The sequence below is a fragment of the Panthera tigris genome, chromosome X (genome assembly GCF_018350195.1).
Source record: "Panthera tigris isolate Pti1 chromosome X, P.tigris_Pti1_mat1.1, whole genome shotgun sequence".
Taxonomy (NCBI): Eukaryota; Metazoa; Chordata; class Mammalia; order Carnivora; family Felidae; genus Panthera; species Panthera tigris.
Genome location: NC_056677.1, coordinates 87,242,666 through 87,266,829, shown reverse-complemented (window position 1 = coordinate 87,266,829; position 24,164 = coordinate 87,242,666). Strand labels below are relative to the sequence as shown.

Genomic DNA, 24,164 nt, shown 5'->3' with positions numbered 1-24,164 from the left:
AGGCAATCTATGGAATGGGAAAAGATATTTGCAAATGACAGATCTGATAAAGGGTTAGTATCCAAAATATATAAAGAACTTATACAAATCAAACCAAAAAAAAAAAAAACAACAACAACAACAAACCAGCCAATCCAATTTCAAAAATGGGCAGAAGACATGAACAAACATTTCTCCAAAGACATACAGATGGCCAATACACACTTAAAAAGATGTTCAACATCACTGATCATCAGGGAAATGCAAATCAATACTATAATAAAATATCACCTTGCACCTGTCAGAATGGCTGAAATCAGCAACACAAGAATCAACAGGTGTTGATTCAGATGTGTAGAGAAAGGAACCCTCTTGCACTGTTGATGAGAATGAAAACTGATGCAGCCACTGTGGAAAACATTATGGAGCTTCCTTAAATAGTTAAAAATAGAACTACCGTATGATTCAGCCATTGCATTACTGGGTATTTACGCAAAGAATACAAGAACACGAATTCCAAAGGATAATGCACCCCTATGTTTATAGCAGCATTATCTACAATATCCAAATTAAGGATGAATGGATAAATAAAATGTGGTGTCTACACACACACACACACACACACACACACACACACACACTGGAATATTACTCAGCCATAAAAAATGAAACCTTACCATTTGCAGCAACATAGATAGAGCTACAGAATATTATGCTAAGTTAAATAAGTCAGTCAGAGAAAGACAAATACCATATGATTTCATTCATATGTGGAACTTAAGAAACAAAACAAACAAGCAAAGGGAAAAACAGAGAGAGAGAGAGAGAGAGAGAGACAGAGACAGAGACAGAGACAGAGAGAGACAAACAAACAGACTTAACTATAGAGGACAAACTGATGGTTACCAGAGGTGAGGTGGAAGATGGGTGGGTAAAATAGGTGATGGGGATTAAGAAGTGGACTTGTCATGAGCACAGGGTGATAGAATTGTTGAATCACTATATCGTATACCTGAAACTCATGTAATACTGTATGTTAACTAACTGAAATTAAAATAAAAACTTTAAAAAAACCCCACAGGGACAGGAGATGAGGTCTTTGGCCCAATGGTACCATCATAAAGTTCCCCTGGAAGGGCTGTACTCTCTGTAAATGTTTGACTGGAAAAAAATCTTCATCTTTAACAGAGGGAAACAACAAGGAAATTTATCTGTCTCTATCTGAGTCCTAGATGGAAGAAAAAAAATTGTGAGAACTAAAGCACAGGCTTGGAACTCACATGGTTTTAGGTTGTAATTTATACCATCTGCTTTACCAGGAACATTTGCCCTGATGCTCTTGGTGGAAGTAAAGGTAGAACTGATTTGAATGGATGGTCCCACAACACAGACCACAGAAATTTCACAGAATTTTTTAAAAAAACCCATTAAGGAAGACACTGCAATAAGAAACTACAAGAATAAATGATTTAACACAAGTGAGGTTCAGTGGACATGAACATCAGCAAGTTTGGAATCCTAAGAGCCACGGAGCAGGCTGGGAGGGGGGATGGAATTTGAGAAAATTGCCCAGTATGAAGAACAAATAGAGATAGAAAATATGATGGAGAGGCAAAATGACATGGAGGATAGAATGAAGGGTGAAACATTAATCTAAGAGGCTCTCCAGAAGAAAAATAGAATTGGAGAAAGGCAACATTCAAGGGGATAATGGCTGAGGATTTTCCAGGATTGATAAAAGATTTAAGAAGCACAAGTACCAAATAAAATAAATAAAGTTAAATTTCTATCCAGACATGTTATAGTCAAATTGCAGAACACCAAAAACAAAGAGAAAAATTTTGAAAACTACAAGAGAAAAAAGAAAGATTACATCCAAACAAGATAGACAGCCAACTTTGAAATTACAAAATATAAGCCAGAGTACAGGTAAATGACATCTTCGAAGTTCTGAGGGAGAATATCTGTCAACTTAGATTTCTAAACCCAGCTAAATTATTTTTTAAAAGATTTTATTTTTAAGTAACCTCTACACTCAACATGGGCCTCGAACTCACAACCCCATGATGAAGAGTCATATGTTCTACCAACTGAGCCAGCCAGGCACCCCCTTCCCCAGCTAAATTATTATTCAAGAGTGACAGCAGTGAAAACATTTCCAAAAATGAACTTAGAGGATCAAGAATTCACAAACCCTTGTTGAAAGAAATACTGAAATATTTACTTCAAAAAGGAAACACTGATTTGGAAAAGAGAATGGTGAGCCAGACATTGGTAAACATGTGGATAGCTCTAAATAAGCATTGGTTGTAAAAAAAAACAATGAGGATGATGAATAATTTGGGCCATAAAAACAAAGTTGGAGGGGCACCCAGGTGGCTGCACTGAGAGTGCAGAGCCTGCTTGGGATTCTCTCTTTCCCCTTTCTCTCTGCTCCCCACCCCCTCTCAAAATAAATAAATAAATGATTAAAAAAAAATAAAAATGAAAAAAAAAAGCAAAGTTGGAGAGGTATGGTTTTGTTAAAATTGTATAAGTCTTTGAAATGTTTTAAGGGAGGGCAGAGCTTTGAGACAGTTTAGACATTTTAAGTAAAAGGAAAAGAAAGAACCAAAATGTATAACTTCCAAACCTGTAGGAGATAAAAAAGAATAAAAAAATTTTTGACTAATGGGAAAAAAAGTCATGAAAGGAGGAAAAAAGAGTGTAGAAAAAAAGCAGAATAAGAAAAATCCCATGATAGTAAAAATAAATGTGGTTGGAGTAAAACTTGTGAGTGTAAAGACAGAATATTGTTTGCATTTAAATATCCAAAATGTAGCTACATTCTTTTCATAAAAGTCACCTAAAACATAAGGGCATAAAAAATGATGGAAAAAGACAAACCAAGCAAATATTAACCAAAATTGATGTAGGTATGTTAAAGTTAAATATAGAAACATACAAAACATATAATGCATACAAAACATACAAAGTGACAAATATTATTAAGGATAAACTGTCATAGTATATTGATAATAGAAAGAATTCACCAGGAAGATGTAACAGTTCTATATCTCTCTGCACCTAAATATATTGCCTCAAAATACATAAGGCAAAACTTGACTGAATTACGAGCAGATACCAACAAATCTATCATAGGATGAAAATTTTAATATACCTCTCCATGTTGATAGATAAATCAGACCAAAAATTAATAAGAATGTAGATTTGACCAGCCTATTAAAAAAAAAAAACTTTGGGGTGCCTGAGTGGCTCAATCTGTTAAGCACCGGACTTCAGCTCAGGTCACGATCTTGTGGTTTGTGAGTTCAAGCTCTGTGTCGGGCTCTGTGCTGACAGCTCAGAGCCTGGAGCCTGCTTTGGATTCTGTGTCTCCCTCTCTCTCTGCCCCTCTCCCTGATCACGCTCTGTGTCTCTCTCTCACTCAAAAATAAATAAACATTAACAAAAACTTCAATTGATGCATATAAAATTCTTTACCCAATATTTACCAAATACTCATTCTTTAAAAATATACATAGATCAGGGCACCTGGGTGGCTTAGTTGGTTAAGTGTCCAGCTCTTTATTTCAGCTTAGGTCATGATCTCATGGTTCATGGGTTTGAGCCCCACATCTGGCTTTGTGCTGACAGCACAGAGCCTGCTTGGGATTCTCTGTTTCCCTCTATCTCTCTCTCTGCTTCTCCCTTGCTTGCGCTCTCTCTCTCTCTCTCTCTCTCAAAAATAAACATTAAAAATTTTTTTAAAAAGCACACATAGATCTTTTATCACATTGCAATAAAATTAGAATTCCAAGAAACAAAAATTAAAAAAAGAATTTACTTGGAAATTAAAAGAAAGTAAGTTATAAAACCAGTTTGTGCAATATTATCCCATTTAGGGAAAAATAATATCTATGTTACACATTGAAAAAAAATGTCAAAAAGAGACACTAAAAATGGTAAAGGTGGTTATTCATGGTTTGTTAGCTTACAGGTGATTTTTAGCTTTGCTTTTTTAAATTTTTATTTATTTATTTTTAATTTTTTATGCGTTTATTTATTTATTTAGAGACAGTGAGCACAAGTGGGGTAGGGACAGAGAGAGAGGGAGAGAGAATTCCAAGCAGGCTCTGCTCTGTCAGAACCGTGCCGGACACAGGGCTTGAACTCTTGAACCATGAGATCATGACCTGAGCTGAGATCAAGAGTTGGTCACTTAACCAACTGAGCCACCCAGGCCCCCCAGCTTTGCTTTATTTTTAAATAGCTTTTCTGTGTTGTTAAATTTTCCTGTTTGGAACATGTAAGCATATACATAGTTTTTCTAATTAGAAAAAAAAATCAACAATGAATTGTACTTAGGGTAATGTGTAGAATAATAACTTGCCTGGCTATTGCAATAGCATCATAACCGATCTCATTTTCATTGTGGCCTAATACAGTCTCTTTCCCAAAGCACTGAGAATAAAATCCAGTTTCCTAACCTTGGCCTGCAAGGTTCTACATGACATTGCCCCAGGCTACATTTTCCAACCTTACCTCCAGTCACTCCCCAGATTCACCCTACTCCAAACCACACCAGCTTTCATTTCCTTGAACTCTCCAAGTTCTTTCCACTTGGGTCTTCACATTTGCTACCCTTTGTACCTGGAAGCCATGCTGCTCTCCTTACCCCAATATTGTCTTTGCCTGGCTAAGTCCTAAGTATTCTTCATGTTTTGGCTAGAACCTTAAGGAAGCCTTTTCTTCTCTCACTCCCCAGACTTAAGTTTGGTTTCTCTGATAGATATTTTCAAAGCACCCATTCTAGGGGCACCTGGGTGGCTCAGTTAGTTGAGTGTCTGACTTCGGCTCAGGTCATGATCTCAAGGTTCATGAGTTTGAGCTCTGCATTGGGCTCTGTACTGACAGCTTGGAGCCTGGAGCCTGCTTCAGATTCTGTGTCTCCCTCTCTCTCTGCCCCTCCTCTGCTCATGCTTGCTCTCTCTCTTTCTCTCTCTCAAAAATAAACATTAAAATTTTTTTTAAAAACCACCCATTCTTTTCTTTCATACCAATAAAAAGAAACTTGAAAATACATGTTTATGTGTTTACTTGGTTATTGTTTGTCTGCCTTGATAAACTCTGTAAGGACAGGGACCCCATCTGGTTTGTTCATTGTTGTATCTCCAGCACCTGATATAGTGCCAGGAACTTGGTAAGCGCTTAGTGAATATTTGTTGAAAGAATGCATAAATGAGTGAATGAATGAATGATTGAATCCTCACAAGTGGTGCTACTGGAGATTATGGAACCAAAAAATGAAGCAAAGAAGCTCATAAAGGAGAAGACTAATGATATGCCACAACTGTGGTTTTAAATTCCAGTTCTCCTGGCTATGGCTAAGATTCATTGAAAAATGCTGACAAAGCGGTGCCTGGGTGGCTCATTTGGTTGAGTGTCTGCCTTTGGCTCAGGTCATGATCTTGCAGTTCATGAGTTTGAGCCCCGCATCAGGCTCACTGCCATCAGCGCAGAAACTGTAGGCGCTGAGCCCACTTAGGATTCTCTGTCTCCTTCTCTGCCTACCCCTCCCCCACTGTGTTCTTTCTTTCCCTCTCCCTCTCTCTCAGAAATAAGGAAACATTAAAAAAAAGAAAAAATGCTGACAAGATGAATTTCCTTTTTGTCTTCTTATTCTACATTTGCTTTACTGGACTATTCCCCTTTAAAGGAAGAAAGTCCTGGGAATTAGCTTAAAAACAAAACAACAATGACAACAAAGTTGTTACTTCTGAGGCCAAGGACAGTGAAGTAGGATGATGCACAGATGGGTATAAATTACTGGATCGCATTTCATTGTCTTGAAGCTCTGTTTCATTACATAATTGATACAGTACCACAAAACCAAAGCCCAATTCAAGTTGGCCTGGATATGCTCTATCTTCTCTTCCAGGGACAACTTGTGCACATTCAGTCAGCTTGAATAATAATGGTCTTTGTAATTAGGGCCAGTACATAGGAAAAAGAGATACATTTTCCACTGACTCACTGTTGCTCTCTAGAGAAGAAAAATATTGGTTACTGCCTAGGCTTGCCCCAGAGTTTACACCGTAGGGTGTAATCTTAAATTTTTAAATTTTTTTTTTAACGTTTATTTATTTTTGGGACAGAGAGAGACAGAGCATGAATGGGGGAGGGGCAGAGAGAGAGGGAGACACAGAATTGGAAGCAGGCTCCAGGCTCTGAGCCATCCGCCCAGAGCCTGACGCGGGGCTGGAACTCACGGACCACGAGATCGTGACCTGAGCTGAAGACGGACGCTTAACCGACTGAGCCACCCAGGCGCCCCTTAAATTTTTAAAATATAGCCTTGAAAAAAGATGCTGAGGAAGCAAAGTAGGACACTTTTTTGTTCCTGTAACATCATGGACTTAAATTCACAGACACTAGTTCCTTTTAGTTAACCCCACCATCAATTCTTGCCCCCCGCAGAAGAATGTCATGGTGGTGATTTCAATGGTGAATTCTCTACAAGAGCTCAATGTTTTAGCACAACTATTTTTGCCAAAATCTCAGTCTTTTCCTTCTATTAGATCTAGTTACAAACTAGAGGCTTGGTAGTTATCTACATATGTAAGTCTGGAAAATATCCGCTTATTGAGTTCCTTAATAGTTCACTTAGATGAGATAAACATCTTTCAATTTTTCATCTCTTCTCAAAATTTCACTCCCAGGTAACTCCACAGTTCTACAGTGATGTGTGAGGCCTAGCTACATGAGCTTTAAAATAAGATTTATTCATAAATAATTCTGAAATAAACTTCAGCAATACAGTCCAGAAGGGGCAGGGGGCATTGACATAACTCATAAAAATAGGTATGCCCAATTATGAATAAAGATAAGAAATGAAAGAGAACAGGTTTTGTAAATGCACACTTTTCTTTATATTCCTTTTAAATGTCAAGGATTTCAATACTAAATATACACACAGTAGTCCAAAAGGCACTGTTAGTAATTATTAGTGCACAAAAGGAAGAAGATTTTTAACCTAACCAGATCCAGACACTGAAAGCAGGACTGAGGAAGCTAAATAACACTGTGTGTTCTGAAGTATTTCTTATTCAAGTAAAACATGTTGTTTAGGATGGCGTACCAAACTATTTATAATCCCTTGTTATTTGTACATCCCAGGATTGTGAGAACCTAACCAGAGAATACTGTAAATCATTTGATCAAATCAATGAGAAGGCAGCCAAATAAACTTTTCTGGCCATAATAATGACCAATTGCAATGGAACTGATTATATCATAGTATAATTAATTGGTTTAAGTTCTTCAGACTACTGAAATAAGTGGACCAACCATTTCATGGTCATATTTCAGTTTGAATTGACCATGTAGTAATCTAATTGGTTAACCTGCAAATTCTATCCAGCTATCACCAAAAAAATGAAATAGCTTATGAATATAAGAAAACAGTATTTCCCACCAGAGGAATAGGAATGATGGTAAATGACCAGGAACTCACTAGAATTGAATTTAGACCCTTTATGAACTATGTCAGAATAATAAAAAAGATAGGAGACATTCGCCAATTTTTCAAAGGTTTTTTAAAAAATTTTTTAGCAGTGCTGTTTTACCATGTTTCCTTCTTGTTCATGAAGCTTCAGAAGAAGTTAATGAAATCCAAGTCTCTTTTCATTGTTAGGGCGACTTCAAGAGTCTCAGTCTCCAGGATATAGAAAGCTTTGGCACTGTTGCATTCCACAGGGTGGGGAAGGGTTATCAACAGCTTCCTAAAAATCAAAACAAAATAAGACAAGGTAAAAAACCTAGAGTCAAATTCCTAAAGTAATATCAAGAAGATATCACTTTTATTTTATTTTATTTTAATATGAAATTTATTGTCAAATTGGTTTCCATACAACACCCAATGCTCATCCCAACAGTTGCCCTCCTCAATGCTCATCTCTGCCCCCCACCCCCCCAGCGCCCCATCAACCCTCAGTTTATTCTCAGTTTTTAAGAGTCTCTTATGGTTTGCCTCCTTCCTTCTCGGTAACTTTTTCCCCCCGTCCCCTCCCCCATGGTCTTCTGTTAAGTGTCTCAGGATCCACATAAAAGTGAAAACATATGGTGTCTGTCTTTGTATGACTTATTTCACTTAGCATAACACTCTCCAGTTCCATCCACGTTGCTACAAAAGGCCATATTTCATTCTTTCTCATTGCCAAGTAGTATTCCATCAAGTATATAAACCACAACTTCTTTATCCATTCATCAGTTGATGGACATTTAGGCTCTTTCCATAATTTGGCTATTGTTGAAAGTGCTGCTATAAACATTGGGGTACAGGTGCCCCTATGCATCAGCACTCTTGTATCCCTTGGGTAAATTCCTAGCAGTCCTATTTCTGGGTCCTAGGGTAGATCTATTTTTAATTTTTTGAGGAACCTCCACACTGTTTTCCAGAGTGGATATACCCGTTTGCATTCCCACCAACAGTGCAAGAGGGTTCCCGTTTCTCCACATCCTCGCCAGCATCTATAGTCTCCTGATTTGTTCATTTTAGCCACTCTGACTGGCGTGAGGTGATATCTCAGTGTGGTTTTGATATCACTTTTAATAAGATAACGGGAAGCAATATATACCATCAAAAGGTTAGGAACCAAAAAAACAATATTTAGACACTGTAAGTGCAAGTTCAAAAATATGCCAAATTAACACACATAATATATCAGCCTTTTTGGCCTTAAAAATACAAGCAGGGGTTTTGATACCCCCACTCTTTTTTCAAGATTGACCTCATTTTGCATTATATAAACATAGTCTCAGGCTTGCTTTATAGGCAGAGGAACAGAGCCATTGCAACTTTAAGTTGGTTGGATAGATATGTTGCCAGCCATGCTTATGTGTACATGGAATGTGACTAACTGATACAAATCTGAAAATTGGAATAGTTCTATAATAATTCTGCTGATGCAACCTCAGGCTGAGTCTCTACTACATGTATAGGTATTGAAATTCAGGCCTGGAATGATTTTAATACTAGATCAATGAAAGTGCTTCTCTGTGCTTGCTTCTGGTTCTTTCTACTATACATTGACAAAAATCCCTGTGAGAGATTGCTGGGTTTATTTTGCAGTTGTGGGGCTCCATTGCTAGATAGCTGTATGCTTTAGCTGCATTGCTGGGCTGAGCCATCCATAATTCTGTCATAGTGGTATGAATCTGAATTATGCATGGGGTCGGCACATGCTGGTATCTGAAGAAAATTAAATGCATGAAGCACTTGTTACCTCACATTCTCCATAAAGAAGCCTTCAGTATCTCTATAAAAAGTGGACAGAAAATCTCTTTTAAAAGGTATAGGATCCAAGTTTGTAAAGGAATCTGGTATTTTTTAGGGGTACTTATTGAATCCTTGTATGAAGAACTAGTATTTGAAAACAAACTCTTGAAAACCAATTGCCTCCTCACTCATTTGCAAGACCTAAGTTTAGGAAACTGGGCTCATTAAAAGTATTTATCACACATGTTTGTGTGATCACATTTCTCTAGAAGAGAAATTTCCTGTTACTCTTGTTCTATTCCAGATACTTGTAGTAGGAAAAACATCTCTCTCCACCAGAAGTAATGATATCATGATGTATTTATTTCAAATTAAAAAAAATTTTAATGTGTGTTTATTTTTCAGAGAGAGAGACAGAGTGTGAGAGGGGGAGGGGCAGAGAAAGAGGGAGACACAGAATCCAAAGCAGGCTCCAGGCTCTAAGCTGTCAGCACAGAGCCCGACGTGGGGCTTGAACTTATGAACTTTGAGATCCCGACCTGAGTCCAAGTTGGGCACTTAACCAACTGAGCTACCCAGGTGCCCCTCATGGTGTATTTTAATATATCATGTAATATTTGGCATCTCAAAAAAGTGGGTGCAAAAAGTGTTTAGAGTCCATCTTTTTAAAGTTGTTTACAATATAGTTTGAGCTGGAGTTAGATTTGCTTTATCCCTTATTCTACAAATGATAATATATTCACTTTAAAAATAAAGCAAAGCTCAGTGGTGGTAGCTTCATTGCACTAAAAGACAACTATAAATCAGCTGAAGAAGGAGTTCCAGTGATAATGTGCACTTCTCTGTTCAGAGAGAAACAAATTCAGCAGAGACAGTGGCCATTGGAATGATCCATCTATGCCTGCATTCCTGGCTAGTCCTTAGTAGTATGGCTTCAAATACTAAAATTTTGAACAGAAACTGTGCAACTTATTTAGGCTCTTAGGAGAAGGGAAGTATTTTTGTCTAGTCTGTTTTACTGCCTGATATCTGGATTGAGATTTATATATAAATAAAATAAAATTCTACAAATACTTATCCATGTACAATTCATTGAAGGACAGGACTATATCTTATCTTCATGCCCCCCCAGTTGTAGCAGGAGACTTTATGAATGTTTGTTGAGTGAATACATAAATGAATGAAAAGCAAAATAACATTTGAGTACCTACAACACATTAGTACTATCAAATATGAATAAACATTTAAACTCAATCCCTCTGCCTTTACATTGATAGTATACTTGCTTTTAAGAAGCTACAGTTTAGGCACTGATCAAATGTTTATCCAGTGTTACTTTTCATTAGAAATTGTTTAAAAGTGAATGATAATATATGAAAGTAAAGACAAAAGAATTATCTATACAAGTGAACTCTAGAGACTTACAACCTTACATTTATACTAGCAAAGTCAAGTTGATGTTCCTTGCAAGAGATTTAAATACAGGACAACCTTGTTCTGTGCATATTCACATAATGTAGTTTTTATTTTATGTAGTTAATAAATGATTTTATCTCTGGGTTAGTTAACAAGAAACTTTTAATGATAGAGAAAAAACTAAGGGTTGATGGAAGGAGGTGGGTGGGAGATTAGCTAGATGGGTGATGGGGACTAAGGGGGGCCCTTGTTGTGATGAGCACTGGGTGTTGTATGTAAGTGATGAAATCACTGAATTCTACTCCTGAGATCAATATTGCACTGTATATTAACTAACAAAATTTAAATTAAAAAATAAATATTTGGGTTTAAAAAACATGACTTTTTAAACGTTTTCTATTGGAGACATAACTATTTTCAAAGAAAGTGAAGAAATAGCTACTGAGCTGACATTCAGTATTTCAATTTGAAAACATCTTTTGAGTTTGAGTATCAGTCAATTCTCAATCAGTCTGAATTAAAGGAGCACAGAAAAGATGAGAATAAAACAGCATTCTACCAAAAATTAATTCATACTTGTCTTTACAATATGTTTTTACTATCACATTCAAGGAATTCATTTATGATATTCTTAGAATACACTTCAAAAAATAGTGAAACCTCATATGAAGATAAAAGTCCTTGGGAAATTATCCAATTTCCCCTGTCTTTCCTCCTTTCTGTCTACTCCATGTTGGGAATCAACGTGCAAAAACAATGATTTTTTTTAAAAATAAAGAAGTTAAGACATTGCTTTATTTCTTTTGGTTGTATAATTCTAAAAATCTGGGTTTTATTGATAGTTCTAATGCAATTGACTGTCATTTGACTGATCTTACCAGTCAATTCAGTTAAAATAGATTCACGTGTTCTGCCTTATAGATTCATGAACAGGAGGTTTTCTCTTACCTCTCTAGGGGTGAGTAAACATAGTGTGATATGCTGTCAAAGTTAGAAACTAAAGAAAGTATATGTGAATACCAATAACCTCAAAAACAAGTCACATTTCCAATAACACAATTTCAGATAATAGCGTGGCTCCAAAGAATGTGCAAGTGTTAAGGAAAAATGACAAAAACGATAACAGCCTATCTTCAGTCTTCTATCATAATTAATGATTTTTTTCTTAAGAGACAGCACCTCTCTGCACTATTTAATATATAAGAACATTATGATCCCAAAATTCTAGTGTAGTCCACATTCTACATGGACAAGTATCTCTGTGTGAGTCTTTCATTTGGTGGGCTCTGATAGATATCTGGAATGGCAGCATAGCAGCCATTGATTGATGGAGAACTGCTAGGAGAATGGAAATTAACTCCACGGTGTGTAGATATGTATGTGTTTTTAACAAGTGCACCAATATCATGGAAGATTAACTGTTAATTTAAGCAACTTTCCTTGCAGAGGTTGTGTGGAAGAGTAAAAGCATATATAATAAGAATGAAAAAATTACACTGCTCCTCGAAGTAAATCGTAGGAATAGTGGATGAAATTTTTATAACAGAAGACAATTTTGGTGAGAATATAGTATTGAAATTACATGAGTAATGAGAAAGTACTTGATATATATCCATGGGTAGATCATTTTGGGTTAAATGCATCTACTATAGAAATCAAGGTTAAGCTATGTATGTACATTGGGTCGTTTATACATAGAAGTCTTTTGTATGAGGGATCTACTTTTTATTTTTTTGAAACCCTAAGATCAACAGGGGAAGATTATTGATACTGATAATGGAAGAAAGAAAATGTGCCAGCAGCTGACTGCTTACCACACCCAGTTTGAAATGTTCATGAATAACAAAGAAAGAGCCACTGCAGTCAACCAAAGTGTGCTCACTAGCATACTTTCAGATGAAAAGTGAAACAAGCAAGGAGATATTTAGATATTTTATCTATCACACATCAGGTTCCATTGATTTTCTCTTTATGGACTTGTTTTTGAGAGACGGGACTGATTTGTCCAGGTTTCAGATAAACATTTGTATCAGAATCTTACTGTATGTGTTGCATTTTGGAAACATAATTTGAACCTGTGTAATAAGAAGACTATTTTGAAAATATCAAAATGTTTAATTATATTATGCCATTATTACCTGTATTCTTTTTAAATGTATCTATACTACTTGAGAAGCTAGTGATAAATTTGTTAGAATTTTTTAAAATTTTTTTAATGTTTATTTATTTTTGAGAGAGAGAGAGACAGAGTATAAGCTGGAGAGGAGCAGAGAGACAGGGAGACAAAATCCAAAGCAGGCTCCAGGCTCTGAGCTGTCAGCACAGAGCCCGATGTGGGGCTCGAACTCACTAGCTGTGAGATCATGACCTGAGCCAGACATCCAGCCAACTGGGCCACCCAGGCACCCCAATTTGCTAGAATTTTTGCTTTAAGGAATTGATGACAAGACTTTTCTGTTAATTTTTAGATGGATACAGTCAAATTGAACCTTAGAGTCCCATGGTAACCAGAAAGTTTAAAGATATTGCTTCTCTTATGGCATCTCTGTACAAAAAGCCACAAGCGAGACTTACAACTTAAGAGATTTTCATCTCTAGTTATTTTTCCTCACAGATAAGTAAACTGTATCTAAATGTCAAAGGCTGTATTTTAGTGGTAGCAATCTACTCCAAATGTACGGGTGCAAAGCAGAAAAAACTAGGTGTTTTAGGTGTTTCAAAAAATACATATACATATATATTTATATTATGTAGATCAAACATCTGAATGAATAACTTACTTTTTCACTTTTTGTCAAACTTTAGGAGTGATGAAAAATAACAATGTACACTTTAAGAATATTGATTATAGATTCATTAATATTTTAATACATTATTCTAGTTCTAAGTTTTACTCACTTATTAGGAGTGCGAAGGTCAAGAATCATTTCCTGGATATCAATTTGAATTTCAGAAGGGTTTGTATTTGGCAGTTTAATTTTAACCTGAAAGAGAAAATGAGAAGAAAAATACTTTTGTTTTGAAGAACAGTTAATTTGAAGAGGGTAGGGAAGTATGGGGAAATGAGAGCTAATATTTATTAAGTTCCAGCTATGTGCGCATGGCTAGGCCCTTTCCTCATTACAATCTTGAGATGCAGGATTACCCCCATTTTATAGATGGAGAAAGTGAGATACAGAGAAGTTTAATGAGCAGCCCAAGGGTAACCGTCTGTAATTGAACTAAGGTTCCTTGCCTGTAACTTTCATTGTCTGAAGGTGCACACTAGTACACCTGCTAAGGTTGGGGACTTTCAATGGACTTTATATCAATGGGCACTTTGAATAAAAAGTGGTTAATTTTCATGTTGGGTGTGGGTTGGTGATGCCATTTGTAGTATCCTGGTATAAACTCCTATTCCACATTTCCTAGAGAAGTGTAGGAGTCCATAAAAGTCGTTAACACAAGAAGAGAAATAACAACATGATCCCTACGTACCCCACACCCACCCCCGCCTCCACACACACGCACACACAAAGTGGGACTATTTATTGGTTTGGTAAGATTTTACTTAAAAATGTCGCATCTCAATTCTCACAGGACCCAGTAATTCCACTCCTGGGTACATACACAAGAGCATTTAAAACCCAGGTGTTCTCTTCCCTTATCCATCCCTCAAATATTGACATTTTCCAAGGGTCAGTCTGTCAATCTGTCAATCTGCTTGCATGGATTCAGAAGTTTCTGCCAGTTCTGGTTCAAGGATTCCAGACATGTGATTCAGACATTTTGATGAAACCTCCTCAAAATGGCATCATCGGAATGTAAAATTACTGATTTTTTTAACCAAGTAATATGTATAAGACATCTTTCACTCTTACTTCATACCTGACCTTAAGCCCATCTCAAATTCTTTCCCATCTCTCTCTCTTCTCACCCTATGTGCATTCTGCATCTAACTCTCTCACTATGTATTATGTATTAAATGTACTTAAAAATTTAAATACATCTAACTTTCACAATCAGAAATACATTAAAAATATACAATTAGATCAACTTTTAAGGAGGTATCCACCCCCTACCATCATTATGAAAGAATGCTAGGATATTAACTATAAATATATGTATATTATATTACTATTAGAAGTTTAATTGAAGGTTTACTGTGCTGCCTAGAGCTGATAATAAGGAATTGTATTACAGCTCAAATATCTGTCTCCCTGAAACACAGTCTATTTTGCAACCAATCCAATAAGGTTAGAATAATCAGAAAGCCTGCAAAAAAATGTGTCCGTCCTCTAGAATTTATATGGAAAAGAGAATCCATTCAGTTATCATGTAGCCAAATCTATGTATTCATTAGAAGTAAATAAGTATGACTGTTTTAACCTTAAGAGAAAAATCAGGATTTGAGAAGCAGACCATTCAGAAAACAAGTGGATTCTCAGAAGATAGGCAGACACGTTGCTCAGAATGATTGGTAGCCCTTTCCGAGGTGAATACATGTGATAAACATGTGACTCCTGGTTGTGTCTGCCAGATAGTGACTGACTCCTATCCCATCCCTGACTCTCACCTCATTCTCAGTGAGACTTGGAGATGGAGTAAGGCTCATAACCCTGTGAAGGAGGTGATAATGAAAAAGAAACAGACTAAATGGCTTGTTTCATAGGTCACATCAGAATGTCCCCTTATCAACATGGATGCATTAAAGCAGAAGAGCCAAAATATTATATATCCATTGCTCAAAAAGAGTATCAAGCTATGTGCAGGCTTCTTTTCCAATCCTCTAGAACAAACAATGGGTTATTTGGCAGAATATCAATAACTCTAGCCCCATTTACTTTTGGCTTTTAGAGATAATCTGCTGTTCAACACACATGGGTGAAAATGGGAATCCACTGACCTACTTCCCCACTGCACACATACCCCTTCTTACCACGAGTAGTCCTCTGGGGGAAGACAGGCTATCTTCCTACATACCTTTGACACCTGAAGTTCCTTTTTCCATGGTCCCCAACTGACATCCAAGAGGTCAGGTACTTCAGTCAGCCCTATTTCTCAAGGGTAGGCTGTTCCCTATTCTTTGCCACATTGTTTCTATTACACATGTTTGGCTTCTCTCGTCAACATTGTTTTTATCTCTAAAGCCATGACCCAGAGTCAACGTCACTTCATTGATCTGATTCCTCTTGGTTTTTGATACCTGGCTTGGAACTGGAGTGAGAATTTCCAGTGCCTCTGTTTGAACTCTGTCTCTGAATGTTGACCCCATCCCAAGGGCTATGTATTCTGTCCTCAGTCCCATTTCTGCAAGTTTCCTAGTGTTCCTCTCAATACCTCCCCCTCTCCAAGCATACATGTGCTACTTAAGATCAGTTTTCCTTTATTCCAAGCCCAATGCAAAGCCAGCACTCTGTGGTAGTACATTCTAACCCCTCATATAACACCAATTCTGAAAATCAACATCTCCAGTCTCCGTCTTTGAGTTTCACATGGATTTATATTTCTAACAGCCTTGGACACTTCCAGCAAGATTTCTTATAGGCAGTTCAAACTCAATATAACCCAAACTTAATATATTTCTCTTAGAACTTTGTCTTCTTTCTTTTGCATTGCATTCCTGATCCCCATACCAAAAACAAAGCTGTTTACTCTTATTCCAGAAGTAATAAATGGTAATTGTAAATAAAGTGTAAAATTCGGATGAACAAAAAGAAATAAAAACCATCTCTAAGACTACCACCCAGAGACAAACCACTTTACATTCCCCTATCTTGATTCATGTCATCACCATTTACCCAGTCACCCAAACTAGAATTCTTGACTCCTATTTCTCCCTTACATATCTCATTTGACAACCTTCCATATGTGGAATTCTAGAAACTTAACAGAAGACCATGGGGGAAGGGAAGGGGAAAAATAGTTTCAAACAGAGAGGGAGGCAAACCATAAAGGACTCTTAAATGCAGAGAACAAACTGAGGTTTGATGGGGTAGCGGGGGAGAGGGGAAAATGGGTGATGGATATTGAGGAGGGCACTTGTCGGTATGAGCCCTGGGTGTTGTATGTAGGCAATGAATCATGGGAATCTACTTTTGAAGCCAAGAGCACACTGTAGAAACTGTATGTTAGCTAACTTGACAATAAATTACGTTAAAAAAATAAATCTTATCAATACTACTTCTTAAATGTCTACCTTGCTCTCTATCCCTACTGCCACCCTCCAGGGGTCTACCTCTCTCACCTGAATTAGTGATATTGTCTATCAGTTGGTTTTCCTACCACCAATCTCCCTAACTCCCACTCATTTCCTACCATCATCTCTGCCAAATTCTCCACGATAATCTGCCACTAGAGTTGTTATGAAATACCACATCTAATTGTTTAACTCACCGGCTTTAAGATGTTTAGTAACTCTAATGCCCACAAAAGTTCACGTTTCGTGGTGTCTTAGTCTGTTGGGGCTGCCATAACACAATACTACAGACTGGAATTCTGAGCATGCCAGACATGCGAGTATGGTTGGTTTCTGGTGAGAGCTTTCTTCTCTACTTGCAGAAAGCTGCCTTCTCACAGGGTGCTCACATGGCCCAGAGAGAAACCAAGCAGAGCAAGCTCTCTGGTATCTTTGTATAAACGCACTAATATCATCATGCCGGCCCCACCCTTGTGACCTCATCTAAACCAAATTACCTCTCAAAGGTTCCATCTCCAAATACCATTACAGTGGGGGTTGGAGCTTCAAAATATGAACTTCAGGGGGACGAAATCAGTCCAAAACACATGGTATGACCTTCAAGGGCTTTTCCAACTAGCTCCAAGCTGCTTATTCTGTTTTATCTTGTATTACTCCATGCCAGTGCATTCTGGGGTTCCAAGAACATCACAAATGCTCTCAAAACACATCATATGCTTTCATAGCGCTATGCCTTTGCTCATGCTGCTGCTTACTCTTCTCGGAGAGCTTTTCCACCCTGACAAACTATTATGGACTTCAAATGTCCAGGCATCCAGCAGAGGAAGAGAAATAATAAAGATCAGAGCAGAAATAAACAATATAAAATCTAAAAAAACTGTAGAGCAGATCAATGAAACCAAGAGTTGGTTTTTTGAAAAAATAAACAAAATTGATAAACCTCTAGCCAGGCTTCTCAAAAAGAAAAGGGAGATGACCCAAATAGATAAAATCATGAACGAAAATAGAATTATTACAACCAATCCTTCAGAAATATAAGCAATTATCAGGGAATACTATGAAAAATTATATACCAACAAACTGGACAACCTGGAAGATATGGACAAATTCCTAAACACCCACACGCTTCCAAAACTAAATCAGGAAGAAATAGAAAGCTTGAACAGACCCATAACCAGAGAAGAAATTGAATCAGTTATCAAAAATCTCCCAACAAATAAGAGTCCAGGACCAGATGGCTTCCCTGGGGAGTTCTACCAGACATTTAAAGCAGAGATAATACCTATCCTTCTCAAGCTATTCCAAAAAACAGAAAGGGAAGGAAAACTTCCAGACTTATTCTATGAAGCCAGTATTACTTTGATTCCTAAACCAGACAGAGACCCAGTAAAAAAAGAGAACTACAGGCCAATATCCCTAATGAATATGGATGCAAAAATTCTCAATAAGATACTAGCAAATCGAATTCAACAGCTTATAAAAAGAATTATTCACCATGGTCAAGTGGGATTCATTCCTGGGATGCAGGGCTGCTTCCACATTCACAAATCAATCAACGTGATACATCACATTAATAAAAGAAAAGATAAGAACTATATGATCCTGTCAATCAATGCAGAAAAAGCATTTGACAAAATTCAGCATCCTTTCTTAATAAAAACCCTCGAGAAAGTCGGGGTAGAAGGGACATACTTAAACATCATAAAAGCCATTTATGAAAAGCTCACAGCTAATATCATCCTCAATGGGGAAAATCTGAGAGCTTTCCCCCTGAGATCAGGAACACAACAGGGATGTCCACTCTCACCGCTGTTGTTTAACATAGTGTTGGAAGTTCTAGCATCAGCAATCAGACAACAAAAGGAAATCAAAGGCATCAAAATTGGCAAAGATGAAGTCAAGCTTTCACTTTTTGCAGATGACATGATATTATACATGGAAAATCCGATAGACTCCACCAAAAGTCTGCTAGAACTGATACATGAATTCAGCAAAGTTGCAGGATACAAAATCAATGTACAGAAATCAGTTGCATTCTTATATAATAATAATGAAGCAACAGAAAGACAAATAAACTGATCCCATTCACAATTGCACCAAGAAGCATAAAATACCTAGGAATAAACCTAACCGAAGATGTAAAAGATCCAACTGCTGAAAACTATAGAAAGCTTATGAAGGAAATTGAAGAAGATACAAAGAAATGGAAAAACATTCCGTGCTCATGGATTGGAAGAACAAATATTGTTAAAATGTCAATACTACCCAAAGCTATCTACACATTCAATGCAATCCCAATCAAAATTGCACCAGCATTCTTCTCAAAACTAGAACAAGCAATCCTAAAATTCATATGGAACCACAAAAGGCCCCGAATAGCCAAAGTAATTTTGAAGAAGACCAAAGCAGGAGGCATCACAATCCCAGACTTTAGCCTCTACTACAAAGCTGTCATCATCAAGACAGCATGGTATTGGCACAAAAACAGACACATAGACCAATGGAATAGAATAGAAACCCCAGAACTACACCCACAAAAGTATGGCTAACTAATCTTTGACAAAGCAGGAAAGAATATTCAATGGAAAAAAGACAGTCTCTTCAACAAATGGTACTGGGAGAACTGGACAGCAACATGCAGAAGGTTGAAACTAGACCACTTTCTTACACCATTCACAAAAATAAACTCAAAATGGATAAAGGACCTGAATGTGAGACAGGAATCCATCAAAACCCTAGAGGAGAAAGCAGGAAAAGACCTCTCTGATCTCAGCCGCAGCAATTTCTTACTTGACACATCCCCAAAGGCAAGGGAATTAAAAGCAAAAATGAAGTATTGGGACCTCATGAAGATAAAAAGCTTCTGCACAGCAAAGGAAACAATCAACAAAACTAAAAGGCAGCCAACGGAATGGGAAAAGATATTTGCAAATGACATATTGGACAAAAGGCTAGTATCCAAAACCTATAAAGAGTTCACCAAACTCCACACCCGAAAAACAAATAATGCAGTGAAGAAATGGGCAGAAAACATGAATAGACACTTCTCTAAAGAAGACATCTAGATGGCCAACAAGCACATGAAAAGATGCTCAACATCGCTCCTCATCAGGGAAATACAAATCAAAACCACACTCAGATATCACCTCACGCCAGTCAGAGTGGCTAAAATGAACAAATCAGGAGACTATAGATGCTGGAGAGGATGTGGAGAAACAGGAACCCTCTTGCACTGTTGGTGGGAATGCAAATTGGTGCAGCCGCTCTGGAAAACAGTATGGAGGTTCCTCAGAAAATTAAAAATAGACCTACCCTATGACCCAGCAATAGCACTGCTAGGAATTTACCCAAGGGATACAGGAGTACTGATGCATAGGGGCACTTGTACCCCAATGTTTATAGCAGCACTCTCAACAATAGCCAAATTATGGAAAGAGCCTAAATGTCCATCAACTGATGAATGGATAAAGAAATTGTGGTTTATATACACAATGGAGTACTACATGGCAATGAGAAAAAACGAAATATGGCCCTTTGTAGCAACGTGAATGGAACTGGAAAGTGTGATGCTAAGTGAAATAAGCCATACAAAGAAAGACAGATACCATATGGTTTCACTCTTATGTGGATCCTGAGAAACTTAACAGAAACCCATGGGGGAGGGGAAGGAAAAAAAAAGAGGTTAGAGTGGGAGAGAGCCAAAGCATAAGAAACTCTTAAAAACTGAGAACAAACTGAGGGTTGATGGGGGGTGGGAGGGAAAGGAGGGTGGGGGATGGGTATTGAGGAGGGCATCTTTTGGGATGAGCATTGGGTGTTGTATGGAAACCAATTTGACAATAAATTTCATATATTATAAATAAATAAATAAATAAATAAATAAATAAATAAATAAATTCTTATCGCTAAAAAACAAAACAAAGCAAAAAAAAACAAAAACAAAAAAACAAATGTCCAGGCAAAATGCCACCTGTATTGTGAAGTCTGCTTGGACTACTTCTTTGCACCCATATCACTTTGTACAGACTTCTATCAAATTCAAATTGTTTGGGTTCAAATCATAGTTCTACCAGATTCTAAGTGTGTGACCTTAAGCAAGCCACTTAAGTTCTTTGTGCTTCAGCAACCTCATCTGTAAAATGAAAATAAGAGCACCTATTTCATAGGGTCAACGCAGGGATTGATGATTTGCTATATGCAAAGTTTGCAGAGAAATGCCTAACACATAGTAAGCATTATACAAATTGCTTTGCTATTATTATTATTATTTCATGTTAAGTGAAAACAATCTGGTTAAAAACGTTTATTTGTAGACTGTGAATGTAGGGAGATGGCTCTGCCATGGCACCCCAGTGACCTTGCACTATCCCCATAGGCCACATATGCAAGATTCAACTACAGCCTGCCCCAAGCCTTGGCAGGACATCCTGTGATCCTCTTGGAACGTGGGAAGATAGACAGTCTTGTGAGGAGTTGCCTCAAGTCTGTTTCCTATCTGTCTTTCTACCTTGTGGGAGGCTCCTTATCTTGTGGGAGGCCGTTTCTCACCCTACTCCCTGGTTCCCATAAGGCAGAAGGGCTTTCTGTCTCCCTTCTCTTGGCTATAGATGCAGGCTATAAAATAGTTCAGCTACAGTCTAGAGTTTGCTCTTCAGCAACAGAGTGTCCTACTGTCCGTGTCACCTGTCGTCTGGCCACTTTAGTTTGATGCTGTCCTGTGGGGCAAAGGGAGATGACACTATACTGATCTTGCTTATGCTGCCTGTGTAAATAATCAACTATATGCATTGGGACTCACTGTTTCCTTATTGGATGGATCTATGGAAGTCTGCTGCTGCTTATGGACTACTTGATGTCTTGACAGTAAGCTCGTTAAAAAGGAGAAACTTATCTATTTTGTTCAACACTATATACTGAGTATCTGGCCTATGGCAAGTGTTCAACAAGTATTTGTTAAATTAAAAAATATAGCAGGGCTCCTGGGTGGCTCAGTTAAGCATCAGACTCTTGATCTCAGCTCGGATCATGATCTCATGGTTTGTGGGTCCGAGCCCTGCATCAGGCTCTGCAGTGACAGCGCGGAAGCTGCTTGGGATTCTGTCTCCTTCTCTCTCTTTCTGCCTCTCCCTGGCTCGGTCTCTATCTTTCTCTCAAAACAAACAAGTAAACATTAAAAAAAAAACATAGCAAACAATGGTAAATACGTATTCAAGGATATATATCAAACCCCTGATAGTGGGATGCTTGTGGGAATGGATGGAAAGTATAGAGAACAAAAGAGAAAATTAAAAATAATAAAGTAAAATAGAACAAGACAGAGGCATTATACTCATGAGGCTTAAAGAAAAACATAGTGTTACCTAGGAGGAAAAAGCCTTCTGGCTCTCTTATTATTCTTCCATTAATTTATATGAGTATTTGATACCTTGCAAGCTTGACCTTATTTTCTCAACTGTACTACAAGGAGAAAAGCCTAGATAAGCATCTTTTAAACCATGTTCCAAAGAGGCCCAGTTTTTCTCCTAGGAGCTGTCTCATGGGTGATAGTACCCTTTTAACCAAGGCAGGGGTACTTTTATGTGTTTTATATGTTGGGTTTTCTCATAGAATTTTGTTTGAAGTAAATGGTTGGCAGCTAAAAACAAAAAAAAAACCTGCAGACCTAGATGTAGCTGTAAAATTAATGTACAGCATGATGACTATAATTACTAATACCATATTGAATACTGGGTATCTGCTAAGAGAGTAGATTTCAGGTACTCTCAACCACACACGCGCACACACACACAAACACACACACATATACACACACATAATGCACGCACACACAATGCTAAGTGGGTGAGGACAGGATATGTTAATTAGCTTGACTACAGTAATTTCACTATGTATACATGTATCATATCATCATGTACACTTCGCTTTAAACACATACAATTTTTGCTTAAAACATTAAATGCCTAAATACAGATTAAGGCAAGGAAGCTTGGTAGCTATGAAGTCGGGGAGTGGAGCAGCAGGCATGATTTGGATAATGGAGCTCCTTGGCTTGGGGTTAGAAGGAAAGAATGAAAGGTTTGCTGAAGACATGCATATTCCTAACTGAGAATTTTGTTTAGGACAATTGCTTTAAGACTCATAAATCTTATTTTCTTATTTGGAGGCTGGAGAGGGTAAAGGAAGGGGTGGTCCTCGTGATTTTTTTTTTTTATTTAACTTTATTTTTTATTTTTTTAAAATTTACATCCAAATTAGTTAGTATATAGTGAAACAATGATTTCAGTAGATTCCTTAATGCCACTTACCCATTTAGCCCATCCCCCCTCCCACAACCCCCCCAGCAACCCTCAGTTTGTTCTCCATATTTATGAGTCTCTTTTGTTTTGTCCCCCCTCCCTGTTTTTATATTATTTTTCTTTCCCTTCCCTTATGTTCATCTGTTTTGTCTCTTAAAGTCTTCATATGCATGAAGTCATATGGTTTTTGTCTTTCTCTGACTAATTTCACTTAGCATAATACCCTCCAGTTCCATCCACGTAGTTGCAAATGGCAAGATTTCATTATTTTTGATTGCTGAGTAATACTCCATTGTGTGTGTGTGTGTGTGTGTGTGTGTGTGTGTGTGTGTGTACCACATCTTCTTTATCCATTCATCCATCGATGGACATTTGGGCTCTTTCCATACTTTGGCTATTGTTGATAATGCTGCTATAAACATGGGGATGCATGTGTCTCTTCAAAACAGCACACCTGTATCCCTTGGATAAATGCCTAGTAGTGCACTTGCTGGGTCGTAGGGTAGTTCTATTTTTAGTTTTTTGAGCAACCTCCATACTGTTTTCCAGAGTGGCTGCACCAGCTTGCATTCCCACCAGCAATGCAAAAGAGATCCTCTTTCTCCACATCCTCCCCAACATCTGTTGTTGCCTGAGCTGTTAATGTTAGCCATTCTGACAGGTGTAAGGTGTATCTCATTGCGGTTTTGATTTGTATTTCCCTGATGATCAGTGATATTGAGCATTTTTTCATGTGTCGGTTGGCCATCTGGATGTCTTCTTTGGAGAAGTGTCTATTCATGTCTTTTGCCCATTTCTTCACTGGATTATTTGTTTTTTGGGTGTTGAGTTTGATAAGTTCTTTGTAGATTTTGGATACTAACCCTTTATCTGATATGTCATTTGCAAATATCTTCTCCCATTTTGTTGGTTGCCTTTTAGGTTGCTGATTGTTTCTTTCGCTGTGCAGAAGCTTTTTATTTTGATGAGGTCCCAGTAGTTCATTTTTGCTTTTGTTTCCCTTGCCTCTGGAGATGTGTTGAGTAAGAAATTGCTG

General features: G+C 37.5%; 1 protein-coding gene across 2 annotated transcripts in view; it reads right to left on the bottom strand.

The window, feature by feature from the left end:
• Positions 1–7,479: 7,479 nt before the first annotated feature.
• Positions 7,480–24,164, bottom strand: part of DNAAF6 (dynein axonemal assembly factor 6) — a 36,632-nt gene continuing 19,947 nt past the window's right edge. For both annotated transcript variants that reach the window (XM_007090637.3, XM_042974495.1), the window contains exons 6-7: positions 13,553–13,638; positions 7,480–7,742 (exon numbers count right to left, since the gene is read on the bottom strand). In XM_007090637.3, the coding sequence (XP_007090699.1) occupies positions 7,613–7,742; positions 13,553–13,638 (216 nt within the window). In that variant the 3' untranslated portion in view covers positions 7,480–7,612. The remainder of the gene's footprint in view (positions 7,743–13,552; positions 13,639–24,164) is intronic.